Here is an 11010-nt window from a genome sequence, read left to right as displayed (position 1 = left end):
TTTTTTGAGATGCACCTGTATATATAAGTATATATAAATGCCTAATCAACTTTCCCAAATGGTTCGTTTCTAATGGGAGTCTAAAACTTATTTAATTGTAGGAAGTACACTGATCATACCCAGATACTAGAATCAATTAATATTCTTTTAGACTGCTCACATGAAGACCATTAATTCACACTTCTTCTATAAATACCAGACATCTCTTTATGAAGAGCAGCAATGAGAGTGACCAACCTGATCAACACCTATGGGAAATACTTTGAATGTATGGTCAGAATTTAATGGTCAGCTCTATTGTTATAGTGCAAATTTTCTAGAAAGCGACTTTGCAGCCTACCTCTCTTTGGAGGTACCAGCAGGTGCCAGCAGTCATCAGCAGTCAGAGAGATGGTGTGAGGAGAACTCTGTGGGTATCTGATCCTGATCTTGTCTTGGTAGTAAGTAACCTTGGAAACAGAAAATCTGAAGGAGAAAGAGGAGAGGAGAGACTCATGCTGGTTCAGGTCAGCCATTTCCTTTCAAGAGCCCTTGAGTTTAGTCTGATGGTCACGTAGAGTTTCAGAGAGCCAGATTCTGGAGATTGTTTCACGTGTTAAAGGCAGGATGTTAAAGTGGAGCACAGAGTGGAAGTATCATTAAAAATCAATTTGTAATAATTATGTTTTACTTTACATGCAATAAATCTAAAATATATGAAAGTTTCACTTACAAGAAGAAATTAACTTTTTCACAACATTATAATTTATTGAGATGCACCTGTATTCTTCAGCCTATACGGAAGGTGCAGACAAACCTTTTTTATATAAACAAATATATAAATATTAATACAAAAATTTGTGTATAAATTTGTAAATTATTTTAAGTTATTACAAATCTTATTTAAAATTGGGAAAAATTAAGATACTCTTTGTTTGGATTAGCATTTCATATAGAAGAATGTCACTAAATGGCGGACTCATCTGATTTAACTTGATATATTAATATATTGCACTTTTATAAATTTAGTTTTCACATATTTCTCAAAGCAGAAAGATGTTGATTTCACATGCATAGGCCTATCTAAATATTTTATGTGCACACCCATACAAATATACCCTAAACATAGGCACCCACATAGATGTGTTTCTCACTTCTCTTCTTTGCATGCTGTTGATCCTCAACTGGGCCAAACTCTCTCATTTAGCAGCGCATTCAATGAAGAAACAAATCTTCTTTTGACCTAGCATGACTTTTATTTTGAAGGAATTGGAAAGTCGAGCTATTATCGGTTTGCGCATGCGCTCCTATCAAAGCAGGAAGTAGCTGCTCCAAACTGTCAACAGTCCAACGCGGTACCAGTCACGGAGCTCGGCTCTTAACCCATATTTATATTATTATAAATTTAAAGATATTTATGTGACAGTGATGTCTCGAAAGACCAAAACAGAGGAATATTACCGCTTCTTCACTGTGACAAATCCACGCACACACGAGAAAGGACACACGGAATATAAAGTAAAAGCAAGGGTTAGTAGCACAATAATACAACGTTATTGTATTATCATATTTACGTTTCATCTCCTTATCACAGAGAGGAATAATACTGTAGATACTGTATAGTTATTGACTGAGTCTGGACCACAGATATGAGAGTGTTTTGAATGGACTGTTGTGTCAAGGCTATGTTTCTAATTTATATTTCATTAAATAACTAAGGTATGTATGATTAACGCAAGCTTTGATAAAATGTGCTTCATAAATACAAAAGGCATAAATCAGATTAACTGATCCTCATAGAGGGGGTTAATAACTACTAGTACAAGCTATTGTTTATTTGGTTTGCAGTGAAACACGTGATTTAAAGAATCTGGGACGAGGTCACGTGACTTCAGTGTCTCATGCACCAGTCTCCCCCTTCCTCATTAATGCTTACAATCAGCCCTTTGGTGTTGTGACGTTTCATTTATCTGTATCTTTCTCTGTAGTTTGTATCAAAAACACAGCCGGAGAATGTTAAAGAGGTATGAGCATCCTTTTGTATTTGTACATGTGCATGTTGGATCAGAGTTGCATTGGGCTCATTGTTGCTTTGATTGGCAGGTTGTGGTGTGGAAGAGGTACTCAGAGCTGAAGAAATTACATGGAGAGCTGGCGTACACTCATAGGAACCTGTTCAGACGACAAGAAGAGTTTCCCGCTTTTCCACGAGCACAGGTTTTTGGTAAGAATTGCTAGACATGATGTGTAAGCAAAAGAGAAATTACCCGGTTCAACTGTTTGTTTGTTTCTTTTATTTAATTTTGTATGACTTGATGCCGTATGTCTGTTTGATTATATTTCTCTAATATTTTCCACCACACTCTCTATTCTCTGTCCTGCCTTCCTTCTTCTGTGTCTCTCTCACAGGGCGTTTTGATGAGGCTGTGATTGAAGAGAGGAGGAAAGCAGCTGAGGCCATGCTGCTCTTCACTACAAATATTCCTGCTCTGTACAACAGCCCACAACTCAAAGAATTCTTCAGGGTAAGACATATACCAATCTTATGGAAAATATATTTATATTATGTATTCTATTTGATTTTTTTCCTATAAAATCTGTACATTACAATTTAAAAGTTTGGGTTCAGTATGATTATATATAAAAAAAGAAAATTCAATTCAGCAAGGATGCTGTAATTTGTATAAAGTGACAGTAAAGACTTTTACATTGTTACAGATAACTCTATTTCATGTCAGTACAGGTTAGTGTAATCTATTCATCATAAGAATACTGAAAGTAAATGTATTACAGTTTTTACAACAAAAAAGCAACTGGTTTTAACATTGATAATAATAAAAAATAATTGTTTAAAATGTAATATATATAACCTTTTAAACTGTGATTAAACTAACCAGTATTTATCGTAAATAGAATTTTCTGTAATGTAAACGTCTTTACTGTCATTTTTGATCAAGACAGCATACTAGAATGATTTCTGAAGGATCGTGTGACACTGAAGTCTGGATTAATGACTGCTGAAAATTCAGCTTTGCATCACAGGAATAAAGTACATTTAAACATACTTTTTTGTTTTTTTAAAATTGTAATACTGTTTCTTGGTGAAAATAAAAGTTAAGACTTCTTAAACAGTTAACATTTAACTGTGTGTGTGTGTATATATGTGTATATGTATGTATATATATACTGTTTGTATATATACATATATACTGTGTGTATATATATATTTATACACTGTGTGTGTGTGTTTGTGTGTGTCTATTAATATATATTAGTGCTATCAAACGGTTAATCGCATCCAAAATAAACGTTTTTGTTTACATATTTGTTTGTATATTTATTATGTATATATAAATACACTCACATGCATGTATATATTTAAGAAAAATGTTATGTTTATATATTAAATATATTTATATATGATAGATTATATGAATATACATATGAATAAATACATGTAAATATTTTCAAAATATATGCTGTATGTGTATTCATATATACATAATAAATGTACACAATGCACACACATATTATGTAAACAAAAACTTTTATTTTGGATGTGATTAATCGCGATTAATCGTTTGACAGCACTAATATATATATGCGGGTGCGGTCCGCCTTTTGAAAATCAGTTATATAAATATTTAAGGATAAAAGACTCGAGTTGCTTTTAAAATATTCACAAGTCCTTTTCCTCGAGTCGAGTCAAGTCTGGAGTCATTTCAGGTCGAGTCTGAGTCAAGTCTGAAGTCTATAAAAATGCGACTCGAGTCCGAGTCACTAACTCGAGTGCCCATCTCTGATATATACTGTATATATGTTGCCCTTTTCAGAGTGCATAATGGGCATTGTCAATTGCAAGACTGAAAAAGCACTCTAAAGGTACCATAAGTTGTACCATAAGTTGTCCGTATTTGACCTTTGTTCTATATTCTTCTGATTTTGTGTCTTGTTGTTGACTTCTCATTGTCCATTGTCAAACAGGTCTGGAACAACATGAGGGTGAATAAATGACATAAATTTTCCGCTCAACTTTTTGGTCTTATTTCTTTTGTCTTAGGGAGCAGAAGTGAGAAGACCAATGGAGACAGCTGCCATTTCTACGTCTCTTCCGCCTCCTCTTATTCCCCTACCTGAGAGAAACACTGAGCTGCTGGCTGAAGAGGAGACGGGGAGAGAGTCTCCTATCCAGGTTCAGGAGCTGGAGTCTAACCAAAGACTGACAGATCTAACCCAACCTGAGTTGGCAGTTGAGGCTCTCAGTGATACGGAAAGCAGCCCCACACAAGAAACACGCACTGAAACGGAAATACAAGGACTGACAGGAAAAGAGAAGGAGACTGACATCACATCACATCAGAATAACGGCACAGACCAATGCGCTGCTGCTGCTACTGACACTGCAACTCGTTAGTTTGTTACAGTTATCAATCCTATCATGTCTTATTTGATTTCCATCATAGCCAATTATTCTATTCCCGCTTTTTAACTTCCAGATGCCTCACTTGAAATTCCAGGTTCTCCAGTCGACCAATCAGAGGAGTTTGATTCACTGTTTGACTCAGGATTGGAAGAACATTCATACAAGGCCCCTCCTCCGCTTTCAGATACAGACCTCGCTATTTTTGACCCATGTGCCAAAGACGGTAATAAAGTTTGCACCGTTTAACTCATCATTTCTACATATAATTGGCTTTCTTGGTTTTTTAATGCAAACCTCTCTCATCACCTTCCAGATCAACCGTATGGATCACCCAGCCACGCTGAACTCCTGTCCATTCCTCTAACCATTCCAGATGGGACTGAGTCTGCTGGAGATGTGAGCTACGTGTACCAGGCCAATGAAGAACTGAAGGGTGCCCAGGACAAAGATAGAAACGGCGAATACAGTGCAGCAGTACGACGATATAGGACGGCTGTTGATATATTTATGAAAGGAGTGCAAGGTAAGAGACTGCAGTATATCATGTATATACTGTGCACACTGTGATAATTGTCTGTATGCATGGAATACCCTCATACTAAATACTACATTTATCAATGTGTATTCAACACAGCACACTGTTGGGAATATAGTATCCCACAATGCATGTGCTTCACTTCACTTTTAATTTCCAATGTTAATAATGAACTGAAATTTACAATGTGCACAAAATTAGGTTTAAAATGCAAAATAGGTACACTACCCTTCAAACTTTTGTGGTCGGTAAGAATCTTTAACATTTTTGCAAGAAGACTTCTATACTTATTATGCTTATCAAGGCTGCATTTATTTGATCAAATATTGAGAGATATTATTACAGTTTAAAATGACTGTTATCTGTTGAAATATATTTGAAAAAGTAATTTATTCCTGTGGTTGAAAAGCTGTATTTTCAGCAGCCATTCCTTCAGTCTTCAGTGTCACATGACCCTTCAGAAATCATTCTGATATGCTGATTTGCTGCTCAAGAAAGATTTCTTATTATCAATGTTGAAAACAGTTGTGCTGCTTAATATTTTTGTGGAATCCGTGCTACATTTTTTTCAGCTTTAATTAATGAAGATATAGTCCAAAAGAAGAGTATTTATTTGATTTTAAACATTATAAATTGTATTACTATTTTGTTTTAGTCAATTTAATTTATTAATAATATTATTAATGTCTTTCAAAAATTGGAAAAAATCATACTCACCCTAAACTTTTGAATGGTAGTGTATATTAATTTACAACTGGATGACATTTTACCTATTAAAAAAATAAACACCCCTCACTCACCTGAATGATTGCAGGCAGATGTGTTGGAAAATAGTATTAAGAGAGAATTATGAATCCTGTACTCTGTCGTTGCTTGTTAGAACTCAAATATTTAATAACACCGCAATGTTTTAATAAATTGCATGACCAAAACGTTGCCGTTTCAATGAAAATTGTAGGGTTTTTTTCTTCTTTTTGTTTCCATCTAAATTCAAATTAAAAACTGGTCCCATATGAAGATTACTGATCCTAAATCAGCCAAATGCCAATTTGCTGTGGTCAGGATGACCCTGGCATGATTAAATTATTTGAGGGGAAAGAGCAGAGTACCTCTCAACACAAGGACATTAACATGCAATGTTTTTTTTTCCTCAAAGCAGGAAATTAGCTTTATTTGGATGCAATGCAAAATATTTAAATGGTAGGAAGAAACTAAACCTCACAACATCCCTTTGTTCTACCCTTTTTCTCTTCTCTTTCTGTTACTCATTCTCTTTCGCTAGGAGATGTAGATTTGAAGAGGAGAGAAGCAGTGAAGAGGAAGATTGCTGAAATCCTAGAGCATGCGGAGAGACTTCTCTCCATACCTACTCCCACTCAGGACCACAATACATAGAGAAACAGTTTAAACACACACACACACACACATATACTAACTCAAGCTTCATCAAACCTGGGACACCCAAGCACACTCCCACATACGTACTCTCATCAACTGAGTTTTGACTAACACACATACACATATTGAAACAATTCCACCACAGTTTCACTTAAGTGCAACTCGCCGGCCACCCACACAGTCAATATACACACACTTGACTCCCACACTTACTTCCCGCTTACTCAAATAGTTACACTTGTAGGATATGTCCAACAGCATTATACTCCCTGCACTGTAAGACCACCACAACAGAGTTTTACTTGATTTGACACTATTTTAACTTAATAATCTGATACATTTTCTGAGCCTAAGGAACTGGAAATGTCTGTTTGTTTGTTTTTTTAATCCAACGGTTGATCTGTTGTGTAAATGCAGCTGTTATGTAAATGACTGTTGTTTAAATGAAGGCATTGCCTTTTCAGTGAAATCTGCCTGTTTTGTAAATTATTATTATTATTATTTAGTCATTTAGCAGACGCTTTTATCCAAAGCGACTTACAAATGAGGACAACAGAAGCAATCAATTGTAGTATTAAAACAACTAAAAACAGATCCAAAACTAACAGTTAAAACTTTATAAATACTACCTATACAAATTTTTTAAATAAATTAAATAAAAATGACAAATGCATACAGCAAAATTTCAAAACTTAACATTTAAATGAAAAACAAAAAATAAAGCTAAAAACAATAAAAAATATTAAAGAACAAAATGTAGAAGAGTATAATAATGATTCTAACATAACACTAAGCCAAACACCAAAAAAACAACAACTCTATATATATATATATATATATATATATATATATATATATATATATATATATATATATGTGTGTATACAACCACACACACATGCACGTCATCACACGAGGAGGACTTCACACAACTGCCGTGGTAAACTAAGCTTTTTTATACCCATCTAACAAAATACTAATTTAATTTAGCTGAACACACTTCCCTTATTTTTCCACAACAAATGGTCAAGCAGGCACAGACACTGACAAGATAAATTATAAGTAATTTAATATATAAATTGTTATTATCAACATGAAATGGCATTTGTGACCAATTTTACTTCAGTAATGTGGCATTCAGGGTGGAACGGGATGGGATGTTCAGTGTGTATTCAGAATGTTGGAAGGGACTTGATTCCCTCCAGTGGGAACTAATTGGATGGTGGGCGTTCCATACCTGAGTTTGCAGTTGATTGTAATTGGGGTTACTCCACTCCTGAAACAGTGTGCTCCATTTTGGGGAGGCTATTATTGCTGTTACATTTATTACATTAGCTATAGCTGGCATTAAATTGCTGCATGGGATATTGGCGAACAAGCTGCAACTTATACAACAGTAGCTTAAATAAATGTTCCAGGTTCAATACAAGTTGAAAATGTACTCACCTTCAGGCCATGTAGATGTGTTTGTCTTTTCATCGAACAGATTTGGAGATTTAGAGTTAGCATTGTATCACTTGCTCACCAATGGATCATTTGCAATGAATGGGTGCCGTCGGAATGAGAGTTCAAACAGCTGATAAAACGATGAAAACTGCATGTTTGTAAGAAGACTCTTTTTTTAAGTTCAAACTATTGCTTCTGGCTAAAATACAAGTCTTCTATATTATTTGTCTTTTCTCAATCAGGAGAAAAATATGAACAGATCAAGCATTGCTTACAAGCAAAAAAAGTTAATAAATATGGATTTTGATGTAAGAGGACAACAGGCGATAGATTTTCTCACTGAAGAAAGTGTTTTATGGATTATGGACTAGTTATTGTGATGTTTTTATCAGCTGTTTGGAGTCTCATTTTGAGGGCACCCATTCACTGCTGACGATTCATTGATGAACAAGTGATGCTAAATTTCCTCAAATCTGTCAAAAACTCATCTACATCTTGGATGGCCTGGGGATGAGTAAATTTTTTTTTTTTTTTGGATGAACTGATCCTTTAACATAATGAATTTAGTCATGGCCTGGGGCAGTCGTGGTAATGATAGAGAGTCGGACTTGAAATCCAAAGATCGTGGGTTCAAGTCTCAGGTCCGGCAGGGTTTGTAGGTGGAGGGAGTGAATGTCCAGCACTCTCTCCACCCTCAGGTGCCTTGCTCAACGGTCTCACCTCAGTCGTGGAGACCACGACTGAGGTGAGACCGTTGAGCAAGGCACCGAACCCTCAACTGCTCCCCATAAATGGCTGCCCTCTGCTCGGGGTGTGTGTGTGTGTGTGTGTGTGTGTTCACTACTCACTGTGTGTGCACACTTGGATGGGTTAAATACAAAGCACAAATTCTGAGTATGGGTCATCATACTTGGCCACACATCACGTCCTTTCCAGTTCAATCCATTCAGTGCTTTTTGAATTTTGATTATCGCTAAATATTAACCAATAGCCAGCACGGCCTAGGTGACGTCAAACAAAAAGAAAAGGCATTTGAAAGACTAACTGATGATGAATCGTGCACCGTAGGACCGGTGTTGTGCCCATTTTCGACCCCTGCCAAATTATCACCCCCTCTCGTTGAAATCATTACCCGATTGCCTAATCCTAACCCCTCCCCCACACATAACCCTAAACCTACCAATACTAGGGGGGTAATAATCTGGCGGGGGTCAGAATTGGGCACAACACCAGGAATAGGTCAATTTCGATGTCATGTAAATTCTAGGTGAGTTTGAGTGCAGTTTCTTAATCCTCCACCAGATGTCGCTGGTTTGCCTAGACTCGATCAAGACATCAGCATCTCTCAGGGCCATCGTGTTTAAGGCACTTTGGCTCTGTTTCTGGAGTGGGGTAAAGGGGAATGAACGAATATAAAGGACAAAAAGGATTACATAGCAGAAAGAACTGAGGGATGAGCAGAGGATGAGCGTGGATCATCTCTATTGTCAGTGGATGGAAAATATCCCTCTCTTTTCCCTCCTACTGCCGTTTTCTCTCTCTTTCTCGCTCTCCCGTCGGGCTTGTGTATTTGCTGTTTTGGCTGCCTGGAGAGAATGTGGAATGGAGAGAGGTTACCGCACCTGTGTGTGTGTGATGAAGAGAGTGACAAAAAGGAAAACGGGGGGAGATGGAGTGTGTTTGGGCATTAGCATGCTGAGAGTGTCAGCTCTCCATGTCCCTCTCTCCCCCTCTCCATCCCTCATTCTGTCTCTCACTCACCAATCCCTCTCTCCTCAGTGTCCATAGCAATTATACCATCAAAACACTCCAGCCAAAGAGGATAATTGCAACCTGAGTACTGAGGAGAGACTGAGAGGGAGTGAAATTTTGTGTGCGTGCGAGCGCGTTTTCTCACGTCTGTGGGATCTGAGCGCGCGAGTCGGTGCATTATATTGTATTCCTGAGGTTCTCCACCGCATTGTGAGTCATTCCGGTCAAAGATCAAAGAATATGTTTGCGGTGCTGAGAGGACAAGGACAATCCACTGAAGACATGCTCACACTCACGGTTTTAATAATGTGCATTACCGCTGTCAATTTCCTGAAGCTCAAGGTCAGAGGCGTAAACTCAAAACAGAGCTTCAGTAAAGAGGAGTTTTATCAGAAAGCTGCTGAAACAGGGGCTCGACTGGATCCAGCATCCAGTGCTGCGATGGTTAAATTTAGTGCTCGACTGATATCTATAAAGCAGGGTGCTGATAGCTGATATAATGCAGATATATAGATGATTAGCCCTAAAATTCACAGGCCGAAAAATAATCATTTTATGTGTGCTCTCCGATAATTGTTCAAACGTTTGGGGTCACTGAGTTTGTTTTTTTTAAAACAATGAATACTATTATTCAGCAAGGATGTATTAAATTGATCAAAAGTGACAGTAAAGATATTTATGATGTTACAAGAGGTTTATGTTTCAAAGTAAAGTTGTCATTTTGAACAACCTTCTGAATAAAAGAGGTGTCCACAAAATATAAAGCAGCACACTGTTTTCAGCATTGATAATAAGAAATGTTTCTTGAGCATCAAATCAGCAAATGAGAAGATTTTTGAAAGATTGTGATACTGAAGACTGTAAAAATAATAAAAACAAATCACAGGAATAAGTTAAATTTTATTATATATTAAAATAGAAAACAGTCATTTTAAATTGTAATAATATTTCTGTTTTTTGTATATAAATTGTGTATGTATGCATGTATTTATTTATTTTTGATCAAATAAATGCAGCCTTGGTGAGCACAAAAGAGATTTCTTTTAAAAAATATATATTTTTTTGTTACAGTACACTGACAAAAATGGCTTTGAAACCTTTTCTATCAAAAACTGATAACAATTTGTACAAACAATAACAAAGTAATGGCAAGTAAAACTGAAACAATGATGCCAAATTCATTCATTTTAAGACTAACAAGCAAAACCTTATTGTTAAGGTCACTAAATCTGAAAACGTGCATGATGTGCATAAAGCTTTTCGTAATTTTCTTTTATCCTGACACTAGTAAAATAACCGTTTTTGGTCATCCTGCACAGTTATTGTCTACTAATCTCAAAATATCTCCCATTTAATCAGCCTGGCTTATATATCCATCTATAGATAATATCCTCTTTTTTTATATACTATAAACACTGACATCCTGCTTGTGTGGATTTGTCTTCCCTGGGGTTTTGACTAATTCTCGAGGACTGGA

At 36.3% G+C, this 11010-nt stretch overlaps 1 protein-coding gene across 4 annotated transcripts; it reads left to right on the top strand.

The window, feature by feature from the left end:
- Window positions 1–1276: 1276 nt before the first annotated feature.
- Window positions 1277–7041, top strand: LOC306864942 (sorting nexin-15-like). Of its 4 annotated transcripts, none has more exons than XM_079409254.1 (8): window positions 1277–1509; window positions 1968–2003; window positions 2083–2203; window positions 2389–2504; window positions 4040–4388; window positions 4497–4625; window positions 4716–4925; window positions 6220–7041. In XM_079409254.1, the coding sequence occupies exons 1-8, from the start codon at window positions 1408–1410 to the stop codon at window positions 6330–6332; spliced, it is 1176 nt and encodes a 391-aa protein (XP_079265380.1). In that variant the 5' UTR covers window positions 1277–1407; the 3' UTR covers window positions 6333–7041. The 4 variants fall into 4 exon arrangements, with proteins under 4 accessions (XP_079265380.1, XP_079265379.1, XP_079265382.1 ...); XM_079409253.1 differs by having other exon boundaries at window positions 1281–1509; window positions 4476–4625; XM_079409256.1 differs by lacking the exon at window positions 1968–2003 and having other exon boundaries at window positions 1292–1509.
- The last annotated feature ends 3969 nt before the right edge of the window (window positions 7042–11010 follow it).

This window comes from Barbus barbus (genome assembly GCF_936440315.1).
Source record: "Barbus barbus genome assembly, chromosome: 1".
NCBI classification, from domain to species: Eukaryota; Metazoa; Chordata; class Actinopteri; order Cypriniformes; family Cyprinidae; genus Barbus; species Barbus barbus.
This window is presented reverse-complemented; position numbering and strand designations above follow the sequence as displayed.

Excerpts from the sequence above, each read along its gene's own strand:
- LOC306864942 (XM_079409253.1), top strand. The coding sequence starts at position 1,408 with ATGTCTCGAAAGACCAAAACAGAGGAATATTACCGCTTCTTCACTGTG. Across the intron at positions 2,505-4,039 it reads AACTCAAAGAATTCTTCAGG|GGAGCAGAAGTGAGAAGACC; the intron begins GTAAGACATATA and ends CTTTTGTCTTAG. Across the intron at positions 4,626-4,715 it reads TGACCCATGTGCCAAAGACG|ATCAACCGTATGGATCACCC; the intron begins GTAATAAAGTTT and ends ATCACCTTCCAG.